The sequence below is a fragment of the Phyllobates terribilis genome, unplaced genomic scaffold (assembly GCF_046119375.1).
Source record: "Phyllobates terribilis strain yellow unplaced genomic scaffold, ASM4611937v1 Scaffold_11__3_contigs__length_659146591, whole genome shotgun sequence".
NCBI classification, from domain to species: Eukaryota; Metazoa; Chordata; class Amphibia; order Anura; family Dendrobatidae; genus Phyllobates; species Phyllobates terribilis.
Window position 1 is genome coordinate 410,711,727 of NW_027362771.1, and position 22,772 is coordinate 410,734,498.

At 41.2% G+C, this 22,772-nt stretch overlaps 1 protein-coding gene across 2 annotated transcripts in view; it reads right to left on the reverse strand.

Annotated features, from left to right (window-relative positions):
• The window catches only part of FBN1 (fibrillin 1), a 305,286-nt gene that overhangs the window by 36,687 nt on the left and 245,827 nt on the right, over positions 1–22,772 (reverse strand). For both annotated transcript variants that reach the window (XM_073653071.1, XM_073653070.1), the window contains exons 46-62: positions 21,356–21,481; positions 20,475–20,591; positions 19,990–20,118; positions 17,108–17,227; positions 16,896–17,021; positions 16,526–16,675; positions 15,961–16,026; positions 15,751–15,867; positions 15,309–15,428; positions 14,644–14,766; positions 12,719–12,850; positions 10,729–10,851; positions 8,153–8,359; positions 4,951–5,076; positions 4,652–4,774; positions 4,152–4,268; positions 1,773–1,901 (exon numbers count right to left, since the gene is read on the reverse strand). In XM_073653071.1, coding sequence (XP_073509172.1) covers positions 1,773–1,901; positions 4,152–4,268; positions 4,652–4,774; positions 4,951–5,076; positions 8,153–8,359; positions 10,729–10,851; positions 12,719–12,850; positions 14,644–14,766; positions 15,309–15,428; positions 15,751–15,867; positions 15,961–16,026; positions 16,526–16,675; positions 16,896–17,021; positions 17,108–17,227; positions 19,990–20,118; positions 20,475–20,591; positions 21,356–21,481 — 2,151 coding nt within the window. The remainder of the gene's footprint in view (positions 1–1,772; positions 1,902–4,151; positions 4,269–4,651; positions 4,775–4,950; positions 5,077–8,152; positions 8,360–10,728; positions 10,852–12,718; positions 12,851–14,643; positions 14,767–15,308; positions 15,429–15,750; positions 15,868–15,960; positions 16,027–16,525; positions 16,676–16,895; positions 17,022–17,107; positions 17,228–19,989; positions 20,119–20,474; positions 20,592–21,355; positions 21,482–22,772) is intronic.

The following is a 22,772-nucleotide window of genomic DNA, read 5'->3' on the forward strand; positions in this document are numbered from 1 at the left end:
CGATCTGGCTGGTAACTATGGTAAACATCGGGTTACTAGGGGCACGCGCGCACTTAGTAACCCGCTGTTTACCATGGATACCACTCTGCTACGGTGCGCGGAGGCTCCCGCGCACCGTAGCAGAGTGGTATCCATGGTAAACAGCGGGTTACTAGGGGCACACGCGCACTTAGTAACCCGATATTTACCATAGTTACCAGCCTGCTCCTGCTTGCAGCAGGCTGGTAACGGGAGCAGGACATCGTGGAATGATTCTTTCCACGATATCGCTGCTCCCCTGATCGCTGGTGAGCCTGCCTGTTTGACAGCTCACCAGCGATGTATTAGCGATGCAGCAACGATCCCTGACAGGTCGTATCGTTGTCGGGATCGCTGCTGCATCGCTTAGTGTGAGATCCAGCCCACACGTCTTCCTCTGCTTACTGTCACTGAATGGAAACATTGATTCCTGAGGTTGAATACTTTCTAGGTGAAATTAGTTCCCTTAAACTGACGAACAAGCAAATCTCTAATAAAACACAACAAGCAAATATCTAATAATAAAACACAAAAAGATCGACGTAACCGATGCTCCATGCTGGAAAAAGTCTGCATCCCTTAGAGCCATGTGTTCCGCTCTACGTGCATTGGTCTAATAGTATTTAGTCCTTGGCCAGCTCTTAACAGTTGCCAATGTGAAAAATGAAGGATTTCTATTTTTTTTTAATTTTGAACACAGATTGTTATATGAAAAAAAAAAATGCCATCTTTTTTCTGGTTTATTTTTTTAATACATTTAACACAAAGAAAGTAAATGTTTAGAGTGCAGAGAAAGCCGGTCTTCTGGCGGCGAAACGCGCGTCGAAGCGCAACTCTGCACTCTAAACATTTACTTTATCCTCCCTAAACCTGGCCGCATTTGATTTTTCAGTGGTGGTAAGGAAGCCTTACTTATACAATATATATGCATTACTGCTACGTCTTTGTACTAAATGACTATGTATCTAGGGCTTGCCTGCCAAACCACCTGTATTCACACGTGTGGGTACTTTACTATGTGCATTTTCTTAGGGAGGTCTGTAATATGTTATTGCCACTCATTATCTGTTTGTCCAACTATGCTTGATTTATGACAAATACCCCCCCCTTCCTTTTCTTCACTGTTGTCTTTTTATGAGCAAATACAAATTAACCCATTTTTTACCTTTAAAAGACTCCGCATTCCTCCTTGTTTTTTAAATACAGATTATTATTAGCTGTGTCTCTATTTAGAATACGAATAACAGCCGCATTTTATCTCATTAACACAGGTATACTATAACTGTAAAGTTATCATAGGACAGGGACATAGGGAGGGCAGTCGGAGCATATGCCCCAGGTATAAGCTGCCAGTGGGGGGAGCCAATAAGCCACTCTTAGCCAGGGTGTTTATCTGCTATAGGAATATACTGCATTAATGAGCCTAGATATGACCATGAGGGAATTAAAGTGTTAATGAGCCAGTTAGGCCCATTCACTCAAAACAGAACTCCCTATTGTATACGCCATAGAATATATATAAACTCATAAATATCTGATTAGAAAAACAGAACTGTCAGCAGCATTAAGACTGCTTGTTGATGGTGTCCAAAAAAAGTATTTTACATTACTATTTCCGCTTCTGAACAAACATTGGAAAAGTAATGTATCTATGATTAGTTGATCCACCTTTTTAATTTCTGAACTATATAGCAGTGTAATTGTAAGGAGTAGATCTATGTGAATATATTTCCAGCATGAAGTAGTTCCTGTACCTTCACACGCTGCTCCACTCTGATCAAGTGCAAATCCACGCTGGCAATCACAGGAGTAACTTCCCGGAGTGTTCTGACATACGCCCTTAGTGCCACACAAGTTTGTTTCTGAGGCACACTCATTGTTATCTAAAGTATATAGGAGGATAAAACAATGATTTAGAAATGGATCTCAGAATATAACTCAGCAGAACGAGATGACTGAGATGAAATCAATAATACTGACGGTCCCACCTTATAATGGTCAACTCTGTAACTACTCTGCTATACATATAGTACATCAACGAAATTTGCCAGCAAGGGCTCTAATAAAGGTGCCCATAGCTTAAGGGCAGCCACACTGGTCAATTCAGTAGGACCGCCTGAAGAAGGATCGGGCTCCTCAAACCTTATAAAACTTCAGAAGAAGCAGCAGAACAACTAAACTAAACGCAAGTATGTAAGTCAACTACTCCTAGTAATCAAGGCTAACTTATTAGGTTTCATTAGTTGAGATTATTACTCAAAAAACATCTATAAAGGTATGGTAGGACGGATGATAAATGAATATTTCAACTGCATGGATCCCCACCGATCCCAAGAACGGTGGTCTAATAATCTCGCATGGATAGAGCGGTTGTGCGCATGTATTAGAGAAGCTTAATTAAATTTCATGGGTTAATAGAAGTGGTAGTTGAATGAGCGACCACCACTCACATAGACAGTGAATAAAGTGGTAGTTACAACTGATCCATTGATATTGGCAACATGAGATCCTGATTATTGCAATTATTGGAAGTTCCAGTGGTTGGACCCCACAAGTCATACATTTATCACCTGTCTTGTTAATAAAGGCTGTTGATGTGATAATGTAATAAACCCTTTAAACCTACTAAAATGTCTGAGATTCTGAAATCTCGTCTCTAATAAAAATAGAACATAGTTCAACCGGCTGATGATTAGACTACATGGTTATTTGTTATACAGATTGTCAGAAAACGCCATCACTCTGTTAGATATACTTCTCCCTTATTCATTCTTGTAATACATAAAAAATACACTTTTTTAGTATTGAAGCTCAACAGAAAAGATCCTAATCTTCTCCCTGGTTTTAAATTTTATTGTTCCAATTTCCAAAGCTCAATGAATAAGTGACAGAAATCAAATTATAAAGCCGCCATGGAGCGCTAAGTGTGACAATAGTGTATTCCATCCTGCTAGTTATTGTGACAATTAATAAGAACTTGATGACATGAAACCTCATGTGAGATATATTGAGCTTCCTGTTCTTCGCCGCCAACCAGAAATCCATAATACATTTTCTAAACATATTAAACTAATAAATGGGATCATAGTAGCTCAGCGAATGCGGTCACTGTTTTAGATTATGAATCCAAAAGTTCACAAGTTGCCTCCATAAGGAATACCGAAGTATGCTATAAAATTGTATGGGTCCATATTAGGGCCCAGTACACCTTGGAACAACTATGTGCATAAGCTCTAAAGATAACATTCAGAATAGTACAACTGGGATTCCATATTACGGACATTCAACATGGCAGCTGCATACAACTCAACTTAGAATGCTAAAGTACGGCTACATTCACACTTCTGTCTTGACTTTCCATTTCTATGTTCTGTTTTGAGGAACAGACAAATGGAATAATGTAAAAAATAATCCATTGAATAACTGATGCAAACAGAAGCAGAGGAACTTCATCAATTATTATGGGTTCTGTTATCTGTCTGGTGTTAGAATCGAAGAAAAAGCGCATTCATCAAGACTGGCATTTCTCATGCCAGTTTTGATGATGGTGGGAGTTGGAGTGCGAGGACCTAGTTTATAAAGAAACACTTAATGAATCAGGCGAGATGTAAAGTGGCGGGCATCTCACCACAAATGTTACTCTAGTTATGGACTGGAGTAAGATTAGTGGTGTAAAGAATACCACAGCTAGTAAATAATTTCACGAGCAGGGGTCACTATGCAATGTCAGGACACATCCTACCCCACTCCACCCACTTTGTGAAACATTAAAATTCACATAAAATGAGGCACAGTGTTGAGCAAAAATGTTGTGACTTTTCAAAGCTTTTTACTCTGGCATGCAAGCTTTGATGAATCGGTGCCCATGAGTTACAAAAACAGACACACAATGTTACTCAGACAGACTCCATAATAAACAGTGGGGTTCCCCTGCTTTCATTTGCATCAGTTATGCTGTGAATCATTTTTATACATTATTACATTTGTCTGCTCCTCAAAAAGGAATTTATATATATATATATATATATATATATATATATATATATATATATATATATATATATATATATCTCCTTTTCTGGCATCAGTATCATGGTATATGGAAAATAGACTTCATTCTCGCATGCACTTACCGATACAAGCAGTATGATGCTGGGTGAATCCGGGAGGACATTTGCATGTGAATCCTCCAATTGTGTTGACACAAATAAACTGGCAATTGTGCTGTTTAGTAGCGCATTCATCAAGGTCTGAGTAGAAATATAAAAATATTAAAGCTCTATATCTCCCTTATCTAGGTGGATATTATTTAATTAAATCATTTATTTATGCACATCATTTATCTAGAATTAGAAATATATTATTTGTGCCTCCTTGGATTTTACCTCAGTAAATGGTTTAAAGCCGTTAATACTTTTGCAACCAATTTTCAATTCTTTATCCGAAATAATGGAAAATTCTAGATTAAAAATGCCCTGTGTACCGCTCCAATGCAGACGTAGTTCTCTATTTACTGTGTGTCTCCATTTAATGTATTCACGGTCTCAGATATGCAGTGGCAAACATAATAAATATATAAATAATAACAGGATGTATGAATTCTGTAATTGTCTACATGTAACCTGAACAATACCTTTACAGCTCCTCCTGTCCTCCTGTAACACGTAGCCACGAGGACAAGAACACTGGAAACTTCCATCAGTATTTTTACAGATGAAGTTACAGGGTTTGGGAGACTGAGTGCATTCATCCAGGTCTGGAAGGAAAAAGAAAATCTGGTCTAATGTAATCTCAATACAATGCAGCACTCCAGGCAGAATATGTACAATATCCTCCTTAGAAAGATACAAACAACAACACCCAAGGAGGTGCTTCTTCTATATTGTGGGACTGGACCATGAGTCTGCACTGGTGTCTGTCTGGAGAGCGTACCTATGCAAGAAGTGCCAGTCACATCTGGAATATAGCCAGGATTGCATTCACACTTATATGATCCTCTCTCATTGATACATTGTCCATTCCGGCAGATTCCATGTAGTACATGACACTCATCTATATCTGAAAACATAAAAGAAAAGGAGAAAAATGTTGATCACATGCATTCATTTTAATAAAAAGAGACTAGCCCCTAATATCCAAAGCTTTAACTGATCCATGAAAACAATTTGTTTCAACATTTTTGTCATATCGTAATATTACAGCTGCAATCACAGCCTACGTTCCACATATAACCCGATCAGGTGCCCTTGCTACCCTCATTGTATTACTGTGCACCATCTGTGTTGGTTACGGCCTGGTTCATACATATCAATATCCTGCCATGGTACATACTATTATCTGCTCCACTGGACTATGTACTTTTAACCCATTTACACTTCAGGCACCAAGAAATATGCTGGAGCTGTGTAAATCTGTGAAAAGAGCTGAAGGTAAGTGCATTTGTCATAGTATAACTGAATTCTACTCGGTTAAGCAAAGAATTCCTCACAGTATGGATTGTTGGAAATTTGCTTTGTGCAGATTCAGTAAAATAGCTACCAGCTTAGTCCCATTTTTCTGATCTGTAAACAGGCGGCAAAAGTTTAAAAGGCAAAAAAATAACTTATACTAACCTCACCGCTTACCTCCCTGGCCCCTCCGCTGCTTGCTGCCCACTCTCCATACTAACCTCACCGCTTACCTTCCTGGCCCCTCCGCTGCTTGCTGCCCACTCTCCATACTAACCTCACCGCTTACCTTCCTGGCCCCTGCGCTGCTTGCTGCCCACTCTCCATACTAACCTCACCGCTTACCTGTCTGGCCCCTCCACTGCTTGCTGACCACTCTCCATACTAACCTCACCACTTACCGCACTGGCCCCTCCGCTGCTTGCTGACCACTCTCCATACTAACCTAACCACTTACTTCTCTGGCCCCTCCGCTGCTTGCTGCCCACTCTCCATACTAATATCACCGCTTAACTCTCTGGCCCCTCCGCTGCTTGCTGCCCACTCTCCATACTAATCTCACCGCTTCTCTGGCACATCTGCTGCTTGCTGCCCACTCTCCATACTAACCTCACCGCTTACTTCTCTGGTCCCTCCGCTGCTTGCTGCCCACTCTCCATACTAACCTCACCACTTACCGCTCTGGCCCCTCCACTGCTTGCTGCCCACTCTCCATACTAACCTCACCACTTACCTCTCTGGCCCCTCCGCTGCTTGCTGCCCACTCTCCATACTAACCTAATCGCTTACCTCTCTGGCCCCTCCGCTGCTTGCTGACCACTCTCCATACTAATATCACCGCTTACTTCTCTGGCCCCTCCACTGCTTGCTGCCCACTCTCCATACTAACCTCACCGCTTACCTCTCTGGCCCCTCCGCTGCTTGCTGCCCACTCTCCATACTAACCTCACCGCTTACCGCTCTGGTCCCTCCGCTGCTTGCTGCCCACTCTCCATACTAATCTCACCGCTTACCTCTCTGGCCCCTCCGCTGCTTGCTGCCCACTCTCCATACTAACCTCACCACTTACCTCTCTGGCCCCTCCTCTGCTTGCTGCCCACTCTCCATACTAACCTCACCACTTACCGCTCTGGCCCCTCCGCTGCTTGCTGCCCACTCTCCATACTAACCTCTCACTGCTTACCTCTCTGGCCGCTCCGCTGCTTGCTGCCCACTCTCCATACCAACCTCACCGCTTACCTCTCTGGCCCCTCTGCTGCTTGCTGCCCACTCTCCATACTAACCTAACCGCTTACCTCTCTGGCCCCTCCGCTGCTTGCTGCCAACTCTCCATACTAACCTCACCGCTTACTTCTCTGGCCCCTCCACTGCTTGCTGCCCACTCTCCATACTAACCTCACCGCTTACCTCTCTGGCCCCTCCGCTGCTTGCTGCCCACTCTCCATACTAACCTCACCACTTACCGCTCTGGCCCCTCCGCTGCTTGCTGCCCACTTTCCATACTAATCTCACCGCTTACCTCTCTGGCCCCTCCGCTGCTTGCTGCCCACTCTCCATACTAACCTCACCACTTGCCTCTCTGGCCCCTCCTCTGCTTGCTGCCCACTCTCCATACTAACCTCACCACTTACCACCCTGGCCCCTCCGCTGCTTGCTGACCACTCTCCATACTAATCTCACCACTTACCGCTCTGGCCTCTCCTCTGCTTGCTGCCCACTCTCCATACTAACCTCACCACTTACCGCTCTGGTCCCTCCGCTGCTTGCTGACCACTCTCCATACTAATCTCACCACTTACCGCTCTGGTCCCTCCTCTGCTTGCTGCCCACTCTCCATACTAACCTCACCACTTACCGCTCTGGTCCCTCCGCTGCTTGCTGACCACTCTCCATACTAATCTCACCACTTACCGCTCTGGCCCCTCTGCTGCTTGCTGCCCACTCTCCATACTAACCTCACCACTTACTTCTCTGGCCCCTCCGCTGCTTGCTGCCCACTCTCCATACTAACCTCACCGCTTACTTCTCTGGCCCCTCCGCTGCTTGCTGCCCACTCTCCATACTAACCTCACCACTTACCGCTCTAGCCCCTCCGCTGCTTGCTGCCCACTCTCCATACTAACCTCACCACTTAGTTCTCTGGCCCCTCCGCTGCTTGCTGACCACTCTCCATACTAACCTCACTGTTTACCTCTCTGGCCCCTCCGCTGCTTGCTGCCCACTCTCCATACTAACCTCACCGCTTACTTCTCTGGCCCCTCCGCTGCTTGCTGACCACTCTCCATACTAACCTCATTGCTTACCTCTCTGGCCCCTCTGCTGTTTGCTGCCCACTCTCCGGTCCGCTTCTGTCTGCGGTCACAACTCTGGCCTTTTCATTCTAGGCAACCACAACCAAGTCGCAGGGGTCACTGTGCAATGCATGTTCATGACCTCACTACGTGCGACACGCTGTGATCTCTGAGTCCTGGTCATGGAGGAAAGTCGTGGCCTGGAGTGAATAGGCTGGGAGATGTGGCTCATGATGGGGAAAAGAAGAAAAAGGGGTTCTGAGGAATGGGCAGTGAGCAGCAGAGACTGTGCATTTCTAGGGCACATAAGTGTTCTCTTTGACCATCCAGACTGAAATGAACTGTCATTAACAATATAATAATACTACATGGAATAATATAATACAAAACACATACCTTCTCCTCCTGTTGTGAAACCTCGGCCATAAGGACAGAGCTTTTTAAACTGTATTGTGCCAGGAAAAGGGCAGATTTCACAAGTAATGCCCCATCCTCTGCCTGAGTTACAACAGCATTCAGACTTTGTGACGGAGTTCTGGGTGGAAGAACCGAGTTGACACATGGTATGGAGAACTTCAGTGAAGCAATATCCAAGCCTGTTGTCTGATACAAATACAAGATGGTAAATATTAGCAAAGGGAAAACCTGGACCACTAAACATTACTAACCATTTTGTTTGTAGACGCTATTGTGAAAAGCTTCTATTATTATAGGAGTGGTCTCCTTTCTAAATCCTTTTTTTCTACAAGTGTCCCCAAGTCTATGCTTTTCACAGGATGGGTTCTACAATGATCACCTGTAATGTCCACCACCGGAAAAATGAAGCATTGCTCACATTTCACTGAAACCAATGGGCTGTTGTGTAATCCATGCACACTATGAGGACTCCAGACTGAGACACTAATAGATGCGGGTCCCAAATGGGGGACTCCAGCTATTAAAGTGTAACTGTGATTACAGGAAAACTAACAGCAGAATGTCTCTGTCTACTTCTGGCTCTTCCTCCCTCCTCTCTCCATTGAACTCTATGAGCACCAACTGTCACCTCTTATCTCAGTAATGCGAAAAATTGTCATCAATGAATACAGATTTTACCCCTGAGCTTAAAATTTTGAGAATGAATGATTAGTTCAGGAGGAAAAAGAAGCGGACTTCCCTAAAAAGATATATTACATATTTCTTATTTTCATGTGTACTATTAAATTTATGGAAAAAAAATTAAAATTACAGATACTTTAACTACGAATTCCCTTGTAAAGTATTTGAAAATTATGTATTTTTTAAGCTGAATAAGCCCCTAAATGAGAATGTCTCATGTATTTTATTTTGATGTCATAGGTTACAAATATAGGTGCATCTCACTAAATTAGAATATCATCAAAAAGTTAATTTATTTCAGTTCTTCAATACAAAAAGTGATACTCATATTATATAGAGTCATTACAAACAGAGTGATCTATTTCAAGTGTTTATTTCTGTTAATGTTGATGATTATGGCTTATAGCCAATGAAAACACAAAAGTCATTATCTCAGTAAATTACAATAATTAACAAAAAAAACTCCAGCAAAGGCTTCCTAAGCATTTAAAAAGGTTGCTTAGTCAGTTTCAGTAGGCTCCACAGTCATGGGGAAGACTGCTGACTTGACAAACGTCCAGAAGGCAGTCATTGACACACTACACAAGGTCCCAGAGTTCCAATTTTCATTTGGAAATCAAGGCCCCAGAGTCTGGAGGAAGAGTGGAGAGGCCACAATCCAAGCTGCTTGATGTCTGGTGTGAAGTTTCCACAATCCGTGATGGATTGGGGAGCCATGTCATCTGCTGGTGTAGGTCCACTGTGTTTTATCAAGACCAAAGTCAGCGCCGCCATCTACCAGGAAACTTTAGAGCACTTCATGCTTTCCTCTGCCGACAAGCTTTTTGAAGTTGGAAATTTAATTTTCCAGCAGCAATTGGCTCCTGTCCACACTGACAAAAGTACCAATACCTGGTTTAAAAACAACAGTATCACTGTGCTTGATTGGCCAGCAAACTCGTCTGACCTTGTCAGGAGGAAGGTGAGACACCAGACCCAACAATACAGATGAGCTGAAGGCTGCTATCAAAGCAACCTGGGCTTCCATAACACCTCAGCAGTGCTACAGGCTGAGCGCCTCCATGCCACGCCGCATTGATGCAGTAATTGATGCAAAAGGAGCCCTGACCAGGTATTGAGGGCATTTACTTTACATACATTTCAGTAGGCCAACATTTCGGATTTTAAAAACATTTTTCAAGCTGTTATAAAGTATTCTAATTTACTGAGATAATGACTTTTGTGTTTTCATGGGCTATAAGCCATAATCATCAACATTAACAGAGTAAACACTTGAAATAGATCCCTCTGTGTGTAATGACTCTATATAATATATGAGTTTCACTTTTTGTATTGAAGAACTGAAATAAATTAACTTTTTGATGATATTCTAATTTAGTGAGATGCAACTGTAAGTCTGTAGCAGAGAAATTAGATTTGTTCTATTTTTGCATTGTTATAATTATTTTTTAGGCCATGAGGGCTGCCATATTGGAGGCACATAATTCCTTCCTGCATTGTCAGTGTTGATGGTACAGCAAGGAGCATTCTAGCACAACTTCAATAAATCTTCTCCCCAAGGTCATTTTCTGATGATACATTTCCTGCAGGCTTGTTTCTCTATATGAAAGCCCAGTTCAAATAAATTATTGTGGTAATTTTCTTATACTTGGTGACATACCTCTTTCAGGCACTACAGGAGAATATTGTGTATTGCATGGCACAGTTTACACTTGTATGGTTTTGTTCAGTATTTAAATTGAACTATCTCAGGTTTTAATTATGCTTAGAAATCATTAGGCTAAATTTTTACGAAAGAAAATGAATAAAATGTAAAGACAATTCTCTGTCCTTTGCTTACATGTCCATGTGAATGGTGGTGTTTTTATACTCACCGATGCATTCTGTCTCGGTAGCGCTGGCGTTGAACCCATCTGCACACTCACACTTGTAGCTGCCCACTGTGTTCAGACATTTTCCATTTTCACATAATCCAGGCTTACTGCACTCGTTCACATCTTATAAAACAAGAACATTCATATTATACTGGGCCAAAGCATCAGAACACTAATGTCTGCTTATTACATAGATGTTAACCCATCATATCCCATGTTGGCAATGGACATGTCTGCCATACACACAGCTCTATAGCGCTTGTAATAACATTCATGTAAAAGCAGACCTGGGCAAACTACTGCCCACAGGCCACATCCAGCCCTTTGGCTGCTCCTATCTGGCCCACGGCCCAGGACAGCAAAAGGGCTAGCAGTAGTGGCTTGCTGGTCGTATGCCGTGGCCGCCCTCCCTACCCCTGTCCAACATCTCAATTTCACTGGTATTTGCATCCTCGGGATGCAGATACTGATGAATATAATGGTGGAGGAGGGAGCCGTCACTTGTGCGACTGAGGGTGTCACCGCAGCAGGAGCGATGACGTCATTACATTGCGCCTGCTCTGGAGCCTCAGTGTGCAGAGCAAAGACCGGGGGAACGGGGGTGAGGTGAGTAGTTTTTGTTTGGGTTTTTTTTCTCGCATTCACTTGCGCGGGGAATATGTTCGGCCATCATTATGAGTTTGGGGACTGTGTGGGGGACATCATAATATGTTGGAGGGCTATGAGGGGGAATCATACTGTGGGGGGTTATCATTCTGTGTTGGGGGGCTGTGGGAGAGCATACTCTGTGGGTGGTCATCAGTATGTGTTAAGGGGCTGTGGACAATCATACTGTGGAGCAAATCATCCTGTATTGGGGGGCTGTGAGGGATCAGCACATGGAGATTTTCATTCTGTGTTGGGGCTCTGTGGAGATCATACTGTGGGGGTTGTCATTCTGTGTTGGGGGGCTGTAGGTATCATTCTGTGGGGGTCTTCAGTCTGTGTTGGGGCTCTGTGGAGATCATACTGTGGGGGTTGTCATTCTGTGTTGGGGGGCTTTATGTATCATACTGTGGGGGTCTTCAGTCTGTGTTGGGGGGCTGTGGTGATTATAGTGTGGGGGTCTTCTTTCTGTGTTGGGCCTGTGGGCGATCATACTAGGGGGTCCTAACTCTGTGTTGAGGGGCTGTGAGAGATCACATTGTGTCTGGGATCATCATACTGTGTTGGGGCTATGGGGATCATACTGGGGGTCTTTATTCTATGTTGGGGGCTGTGAGGATGATAGTGTGGGGGGCTGAGGGGATCATACTGTATGTGAGGAGTATAGGGGCTGTGGGGCCATCATACTGTTTGGGAGCTGTGGTGGACATCATAATGTATTGGGGGCTGTGGGGGAGCATACTGTTTGGGGGACTGTGTAGGCATTCATACTTTGTGGGGGGTATCATACTGTGTCTGGTGTCATACTTTTGGAGGGCTGTGGGGACTCATACTGTGTGTGGGGAGGCTGAGAGATCCAGTATACTATGTGGAGAGCTGTGAGACCATTATGCTAAGTATGGGGGGATGTGGGGACATCATACTGTTTTGGGGGGAGCTGTTGAACATAGTACAAGGGCTGAATAACAGGAGCAGTATGCTGTGCTGCTTTTCATAAACTTTATAAAAATCTGTAAATGATATGGTTTTGATCTGGTCAATAATAAGCAATAAAATTAATATAAAATAATAATAATATGTTAATGATAATATTGAACAGAATTAATTTCAACGTATCGGTTCAGCACTCTGCAACAGTCACGGTCTCATGTGGCTCCTCAGGAAAATGAATTGTCCACCCCTGATTTAAGGCATCACTTGAATGGACTAACATGTAAGCATACCCAGGCATGATTTCTTCATTTCAATAAAATTATTCTAATTTCCTTATCTCCCAAAATGTTTTACAGATTTTCTTATTAACTCTGTATAGGCACTTGGTGCATCTGTTTTCAGCGTCACTTACCCATGCAGCCTTCACCATTTGGTCTGCGCTGATATCCTGGTCCACATATACACATAAATGTCCCTATGAGATTCTTACAGGTCATCTGCTTTTCTTCACAATCGTGCAGACCTTCTTCACACTCATCTTGATCTATAATACAAAAAGGAACACTTTGTAGGTCAAGCAGTAGTTCTAGGTTATTTCCTGCATTTTTTGGCTAGTTTGCTAAGAATATGTAGGTGACAATGGCATTCTACAGCTTGTTCATTGCTGAGCATGGAAACGTTAGACATTACTCATCACTAGGGCACGTTTTTCATGTTTGGGGTCTATCAGTGTTTTCACTGAACATGTACCCTCTATAATTTATGGGGCCGAGACATGTCTCTTTTTGATACTAGTCATGGATCAAACTCACCCATTCAAGTCTATGGGTCTGTGATGAACTTAGACAGCACTCGAATGCCGTCCTAGCTGCGTCCATGTGCTGTCCATATTTTACAGACTGGTGGATAGGAGAAGCTTATGAAACCTCCATCAGTTTTGTTGTTGCATATGAGAAAAACAGATGACATTCTGATGGTAAAAACTGACCAAAACACTGATGAAAATCGGTCTGTTTTTAGCGTGCAAAAAAAATCACTGATGTCTGAATGAGGTCTAAGACTACTGGTAAAATAATACACTGATTTCCAAAAATGGTTTCTGTCTAAGTGCTCATTCACACGTCTGTTTTTCATTTACAAGTTCTATCTGTTATTCTTGCTGATATAACTCATATCCATTATTGTCTATGTTGTTGTTTATGCCCGGATCAAACTCTCCATAGCAAATCTATAGGTACAGTGAAAACTGTAGACAGCATTTGAATGTTATCCTAGTACTGTCCGTTTTTCATATCTGTTCGATGAGAAAAGCTTGAGAAGCCTTCTCGTACACAAAAAATATGATGAAACTGATGGTAAAACGTATACACAGACCAAACAAGTATTGAAAATCTGATCCAAAGCACTAATGAAAATAGGTCAGTTTCTTGTGTAGGAGAAAAATCACTGACGTGTGAATGAGTGCACTGCTTACTAATCCGATATGTATGGGGAATGTTCTTCACTTAGGACCGACTCCAAGGTTAGGTGTGCATTTCGGCACCTAAGTCACTATGGGTCCCTGCCTAAGGTCCAGTGCAGACAAATGTATGCAAATTTTTCAAACAGAAAAAACAGACGATTTCTTATTCTTATCGTCATCAGCATGTCCATTTTTTTCATGTGTATGTCAGCCGTATGTATATTTTGTACAACCATATGGCAACTGGTTTATAGATGAACAATTTGCTAAATTATGACAGGCCTAATACTGATTCCCATGTTAATAATTGTAATGGGTCCGTGAAAAACGCCTGACATACTGATAGCGTGATCAGTTTTTTGCGCACCCATTGACTTCTAATAGGCAAGTCTAATCCGAAATGTGGATCAAAGTAAAGCATGCTGCAATTCATTACTAACAGACCATTGGTCCATGTGCAAATATGTTCATGTGAACTACCACATGGGCTGCATTAGTCCTTGTGCTGTCCGTTTGCTACCGGTTTTGCTTGCGGACAACACATGGACTGATCATATTCTTGTCTGAACAAGTCCTATCCCAGCTTGTTACATTCACCCACTGAGCGCTCCGTACCGCACAACATGTATGGTAGAGCTTGAGATGGATAGTCTCACCTATTGTGCTGTCACATCTTTTCCTGACAACTTTTTCTGTGCTTGCACAGTAGATTTGCAGGTTTCTCTTCTAAGCACCCAGATACAGCATAACCAGTGTGGAAAGTTTGTTAACTCATGCAGACTGTGCCCACCCCCCCAGCACAGTAGACCATTTGCCCTTCCATGAAACTGCCTTTTAATTGGCTTTGTAAAACTCTGTTAATCATAGACACATACCCTTGCACATCCTCTTGTCTTCTCTGAGAACATAGCCGGCTGGACACTTGCATTCATATGAACCGTAGGTATTAAGACAGCGGAAAGCACAAAGTAATGGATTTTGTGCACATTCATTAACATCTGTTAATAAAATAACATGTTAGCATAGAAAAAACTAGAAACAAATGAATGTATACCTTTCCTGATGAAGCTCTACAATACAGTTTTATTCATCGTGTTGCTACCTGGAAATCATCTACAAGCTGCTGTTGACAGATCTTATTATTTTTAATGCATGCCCCATTGATTGTCTTGGGTACTTAAGGTGTTATATTATAAATAGATTAGAAATTAGATTTTACATTTGATGACTATATATCCAGTGTTACTCAGAGAAGGAGTTTCACGTCAACTGGTCATCAGTACATAAAACACTGATGCATCAGATGGCAACTGAGAATGAATCATTGATAAAGATAAAAAGAAGAAATAAAGAACGATATGCTTCTGTGACTTTAAACTAGGCTTTCACGAGTCATTTATATGTAGCTGAGAACAAGTAGTTAAGTCAATAAAGAACTAAAAAAAAGTTTTCCGACTTTGTACCTTCCACCCCACCCCCAGTGAACTATCTGAATTACATTTTATTGGTCTAATAAAGCTATATCCAGGTTGGTAGTTACCTTCACATGACATCATTGGCCCAGGCTCAAACCCTTCTTCACATGTGCACTCAAAGCCACCAATCACATTCTTGCAGGTTCCATTTCCGCATGGATTTCCTACAGAGCACTCATCAATATCTACAAATTAGCAATAAAATATAAATTACCGCCTACCATTGACCAATGAAATAAATTGTGCTACTAATTGTATAGAAAGGAAAAAATGTAGGCAAGGTCTTAAAGAAGAAACTTTTTATAAAATAGTGGATTAATAGTAAATGCCATACAGTCCGTGTACTTTCAGTTTCTTCCAAGTTGCACAATGGAGAATCATTGCATTCTTTTCACATTATACTATGGATTTAAGTCTGGTTCTCATTAGGCAATCAAACGGGTGGATACTTGATAATCTATGTATGACCTACTATTCATGTATACCCTAATGGTTAAATGAACTTACCCAAACATTCTTCCCCTGTGAGGACATAGCCAAAGGAACATTCACACCGGTAGGAGCCATCTGTGTTGATACAAATCCCATTTTTGCATTTCTCTGGATCCACGCATTCATCCATATCTACAGGAGAAAATGTACAAGCCCAGCAATGTAGATCTCGGAGTGTGAGGTCTCTCTCCCACAATTGTATTATCACACTATATGACATCTTACCAAGTCGTTCCCCACTTGGTCCAACTTCGTTGCCAAGCCCATATGGACAGATTTCTTTGAAACTCTCTTCAAAAGAAATAATGTAATGTTATTACAGTATCCACCAATGCATCTAAATTCTCCGAACAAGAAGCTGTCAGCTAGACAACCTATGACCCTCCACATGATGTTAGCCACGAAAAGTAAAAAATGGAAGTTAACTACATATAAATAGTGTTTCTCCTGCTATAACTTGGCATCGTCTTCGTGAGTGGTCGTCATATTTTCCTCTGGAATGCATTTACTTGGACATCACATCGTGGACATCTAAAAATGTTCTAAACTTTCAAGTACATTGAAAACAAGCCCCTCGCCAGCTTTAGATGGGTGGAAACCTGGTTTCTGTTGTTGTACTGAGTAACTCTTTCCCTTTTAGATGTGAACTGACTATTTTGCTATGTTACAAAAGTGATTCCTTTCATTCTGTAATATTCATTCAGTGAATAAAGGAGCTGTAGCTTTATATGAAATATGTTTTACGAGGTTCCTTCGATATGTGTAACCAAGGTAAACTCTTAGATCATACCATCTCCTTCCACTGGGCAGATTTCACACGGAGATCCCCATCCAGCTGCTTTAAAAGAACAGCAGCATTCAGTTTTCGTGTGATTTTTAGCCTTGGGTGAGGTACATTGTCCTTCTTCAAACTTAGAGTAGCATAATCCAACTCTGACATCTGTTACGGAGGAATAAATAGCTGCATTAAACCTCTGAATGTTACATTCACAATGGTAATAACTTTGACCTAAGAACACTTTTAGGTTATGCTGCATCTAAGCAAATACAGTGTTATAGCTTTGATCACAACCACCATTGTTTGAGGTCTTCTTGGCAATACAGGTTTGGTTGATGTGGTGAATTATTAACTTTGATTTTGTTACTTCTGCAGTAGTTACCTCTGCATCTCTTTCCAGTAGATGAAAGCACAAAGCCCTCTGGACAAAGACAGATGAAGCTGCCAGGAGTGTTGCTGCAAGTTCCCAAGGCACAGATTTCTGGCTCTTCAACACACTCATCAATGTCTGCAAAGATACAGTCGTAGTACAAGGTCAGGTTGTCATCAAAGTTCACATTCAAACACTTAGTTCAGAATCCATTTTTTTGTTACCTTCACATGTGTCATTTTTCAAAACATATCCTGGCGGACAAATACAGCGGTACGAGCCATCCAGATTTTGACAAGTTCCAGGAGCACATTTCCCAGGATCAAGAGCACATTCATTGATATCTAAGAAGAAATTGTAAACATTTCATCCTCTAAGAAGCAAGAAAGAAAGTGAAACACAACATCTCTTCGGCTGTGTGCACATGTTGCGTTTTTGCGGCTCAGATTTGTCACAAAACCTGAAGTCAATGAGAATCCTGAAGTCTCATGCACACGTTGCTTATTTCTGACTTGCAGATTTGATGCAGATTTAAATCTACAGCATGTCAATGCTTTCAGCGTTTTTTTTACCCATTGACTTCAATTAAGTCAGTCAAAAACGCTATAAAAACGAAGGTTTAAAAATAATTTGGATTTGCTGTGTTTTTGTAGTGTTTTTTCTCCGAAAAGCGCAGGGGTGTTAAAAGAAAAAGGATGTAATGTCACCAGGAGAAAAAGGAAACTGCACTATTTTGTGTGTATAGGTGAGAATGTGTGTGTGTATGTATAGGTGAGAATGTGTGTGTGAGTGTGTGTATAATATATATATATATATATATATATATATATATATATATATATGTTATAATATGTCGTGGGGTTGTGCAAAAATGATTACCTGTCGGATATTTATATATACTTATGGATATATAATTTCACAAGCATATTATAATATTTTCACGACATATTATAAAACTGCACCCTTTAGTGTCTTGCATATGGAGCTTATTGTGGTGCATTTTATTAACCTAATAAATAAATGAAAAAACAACGTGGGGTACCCCTATTTTTTGTAACAGGCAAAGGTAAAGCAGACAGCTGAGAGCTAATAGTATTAGGCTGGGAAGGTCCATGGTTATTGGGCCCTTCCCAGCCTAAAAATACCAGGTCGCAGATGCCCCAGAAGTGGCGCATCACATGAGATGCAATTCTTACGCTTCGCCTTCGCTCTTCCCGATGCCCTGATACGTTGACAATCAGGGTAATGAGGCTTGGGGTTGATCTCAGCTGTGAATTGTGCAAAAACAAAGCTGACATCAAGCACTGGTGTTAGTAATGGGGTGGTGTCTATCAGGCATCCCCAACACTATCCCAGTAATAAAGAAAAAACACACACACACAAAAACTTTAATGAAATGAACACTCCCCTACACTTTGCCTGGTTCACCACTTTATTAAAAAAAAATCCCACGCAGGTCCGATGCAGTCCACTGAATCCAATGTATTCCAGTGACTGGAAACTTGAAAAGAACATTCTCACAAAACACAGAGAAATAAAACAAAGACACTTTCCCTCATTCACCACTGTATTAAATAAAAAAAGTTCCCACGCAGGTCAGACGTAGTCCAAGTGATTCCGACGTACAAAGCCTCTGGAGCCTCGTTCTGACGCTCCATAGGCTTTGGAAACAGCCACTTCTGGGTCACGCTGCGCTGTGCGAGACCCGGAGACTCTGAAAGGAGATGATACTGAGTCAATGACATCACCGAGTTTCCGGGTCCCAGAAGTGGCTTTTTGCAAAGCCTATGGAACGTCAGAATGAGGCTTCATAGGCTTTGTAAGTTGGATTCGGTGGAATATGTTGGACCTGCGTAGGAACTTTTTTTTTAATAAACTGGTGAACAAGGGTAAGTGTCTGTTTTATTTCTCTGTGTTTTGTGTGTATGTTCTTTTAGGATTCCATTCGCAGGACTACGTTGGATTCGGTGGACTATGTCAGACCTGCGTGGGATTTTTTTTTTTAATAAAGTGGTGAATCAGGGGAAGCGTCGGGGAGTGTTAATTTAAATATAAAAGTATTTTTTATGCATGTGTTTTTTTTTATTATGGGATTAGTAATGGGGTGTCTGATAGAGGGCTTGATGTCAGCTGTCTTTTTGGACATTACACAGCTGACATCAACACCAAGCCCCATTACCCTGATTGTCAATGCAAACTCACCAGGGCAATAGGGAGGAGCCAAGGCGAAGCGCCAAAATTGGAGCATCTCATGTGATGCTCCACTTCTGGGGCAGCTGTGCACTGGAATTTTTAGGCTAGAAAGAGCACAATAACCATGGACCTTCCCAGTCTGATAATATCAGCTCACAGCTGTCTCCTTTACCAATGCTGGTTACACAAAATGCGGGGACCTCACGTCGTTTTTTTTCCATTTATTTTATTAGGTTAATAGACGTACAATAAACTCCACAAGCAAAGGGTGGTGAAATTATATATCTGTCGGATATCTATCTATTATATCTATCTCATCTACCTATCTATCATCTATCTATATCTTTATATAAGCTTTCTATTTTCTTCAACAAGCTTTATAAGCTTCAAATAGCCATTGCTGCTGAACAAAAATGCATCAAAAACTTGTAAAAAACGAACATATTGTCTGCTGCGTTTTTCCTGCCAAGAAATGCATAAATGGTGCAGAAATTTCTGCATCCAAATACCCTTACAAAGCATTTTTTAGGTTGAGTTTGTATATGATTCCCTCATTACCCAGGCTTTATCATGCACTGCATTCACACTGAAATCACTGGATACATCCTGTTCTTCAGAACCAACGCCAGTGCTAAGTGTCGCTCTAAGCTACAGCTTAAAGTCTAATTGTTGGACCATCCACCACTGTTATTGGGAGAAACCTGGATATGGTTTGTCCAACTAAGACAATCCTATAAGAAATATAACTACAAATGAGATTATCTTAGGGAATATAGGAATACAGAACGTTTTGATTATAAGGAATGCATCCATAGATGAGTTATACCTGCTGTCTTTATCAGAGTGCTATAAATGGATTTAGTTTATGTGTTACCGTCCTATTTTTCATATTTGGAGAAAAACTGATATTTACCGAGACATGTTCTTCCATCACCAGCCATCTCATATCCTTCATTACATATACACTGGAAAGACCCAATGGAGTTAACGCACTGTCCATTTCTGCATAACTGACCGTTCAGAGTAGTGCATTCATCAATATCTAGAAAAAATACAATATAAATACAGGGTACAGTGTTAGAAGACGCAATCTGTATAGTGCTGTACCTCCCCCAATTATGTAGACATAAAAAAATGGAAGATTCAGTCATTTACGATCCACTAGAATTTAGGGTTATTTGTCACAATGATTAGTATCAGGAGGATTATATCATCCAAAAACAATATATTGGCTCATTTCCTTAATATTTGGATTGGCTTCAAAGTGAAACTACTTTTATGGGATTTGGTGTAGGCGAAAACAAAATACTGACTAGACTGGAGAAAACAGGGGAGCTTTTCCTATGAGGAACCGATAATTATTCTAGCTGCTATTTAACCCTTTAACGCTCATCTTACCTATGCAGTCATTATTGTGGGAGAGAATGAACCCATCAAAACAGCGGCAGTTGTATGAGCCAACTGTGTTCCTACATGTTCCATTACCACAGGGATCTCGTTCACACTCATTAATGTCTGCAAAAAATGTAATAGATTCCTTAATAACACTGTTTACAATATCACATTGTAGCATCTTAAGAACACATGTTGTTATTATTATTTATGCATTATAAATTTAAATCACTGATGATAAACCATAGAGAATGCAGGCAATTATCTTACAAGCTGAACCCTTAGGTCCAAGATTATCGTGAACGAGTGTTCTCTTGTTTAATCTTGATGTCTAAATAGGCTGCTGATCATCTGATCAACAGGAAGAACACTTGTTCGTCAGGTGAAATGATCTTTTGTGCTGCACAAAACATCATCGTTCTCAGCAGCGCATCATCCTGTTCGGCCGATTGTCCAATGTGTCCGGGGGTTCCAGACAGATGCTTGTCGGGGAATTGAAGAATACGACATGTCCGATTTCAGAATGCCGATCCTTTTGTACTGTCTGAGATAAACCACCTCCAGACATGTCTCTCAGAGAACACAGGAGCGCTTGGCCAGACGAGTGCTCCTCTGTATGGGAAAACCGGCTGGAACGGCGGAGGCGAACACCAAGCTGAATCATCGTCAGCTGACAGCCATCTCACGTGTACGGTGGGTTTTGCAGATCATTCATGTGATGATAGTGATAGTGATGATAATGTATGTTAAGTGCTGCGGAATGTGTTGGCGCTATATAAAAATAAAGATTATTATTATAGGTATCATGAAATAAGTCTCCCTTTCTATACACAAATATGTGTTATTAGATTATTCTTCACATTTACACAAAAAAGTGAACAACCCACCCAGGCACATGGTCTGATCTTCATTGGTTTTAAATCCATTATGACAAACACAGTAATATCCCCCAGTCTTATCATGACATTCTCCATGGCTGCAGAGGTTCGGATTTTCTTGACACTCGTTACGATCTTCATAGAAATAAAAAGAAACAGTCAGATAAACAGGGAAGTATGAAACAGAACACAGAGACATGTGCAAAGCTCAGAATAGCAGCAATCCCACAACACTTATCACCAGATATGACACAGACTGGTTGGATTTGTCATTGGAGGTCATGTTTACAGTGTCATAAACCTTTGGTATTGACAGCAGAAGTGCTGATCACTGGATGAAACACTTATGGGGCAGCTCATCAAGATTGGTGTTTTGTGTGCCAGTCTCGATGAAGAGTCCGCTGAATCTCAATGACTCCATACTGATCAAACAGGATAGAGCAATACATACAGTCCATCGACTACATTTATGTGATATAAGAATACCTGCAAAAACCTGCTTCCTGCCTACACACATCTCACTAGTACCCCAAAAAATTTTTTAAAGGAATGTTCAAAGCAAAAATAATTTGCATGTGATTTATGGTTTGCCTTTTTTTTTAAAGTCACTTTTTTCTTGTGGTATTCGATGCCATTGTTTGCGCCAAATTCTTCAAAATTGATGGCGCAGGTGGTTGTATGAATTTTGTCTTCAAACTTTTTTACGACCTTTTAGCGCAAAATTCCCAAGCATTGCAAAATAGTGCAAAAAAAATTCAGGGACACAATCACTCCAGGAGAAAACTGGAATATATTTGTGCCAAATGTGGCTCTTTAAAAAGTCGAAATTGATGATCAGATGGAAACCTCAAAAAGTTAAAAAAAACAATTAGGCGCAATTAAAAAATAGGCAAAGAATAGACAAAAAAAACAGCAGAAATGCAATAATGAGTGGGACCATTTATTCCCAATGAACAGTGGATGACTCAAGGATTCTGCAGTGCACCTCCCAGGCCTTACACAATACCGTGTTACTTTAATCTACAGGGACACATCATTTTTAAAACCATCTATAAAAAGGTTTACTTTGTATTGAATTCTAACAGATCTCAGTGATTTATAACTAGAAGCAAAGTTGCTGTTTTTTTCTGCTCATCATGACGGTGCAATGTGAAAACACTATTGTAATCTGAGTATTAGGGTTCGTCTTTTGCAAATTTTGTAATGTTGGATTTGTTTCCATTTCTAGTCATTTTTGTACATTTGTCTATATAGTTTGGAGACTCTGCTCCATTTTTTTATAGTATAAGCCAGAGGCAAGGATAGCCGAAGGATTCCATAGCTACAGTGTCCTTTTTAGGACATGATCAGATATCAAAGTCAAACATCAGAATAATGTCAGTTTCCGGCTAAATACCCTGTCTGAGAACTGACTTTGACAACCAAC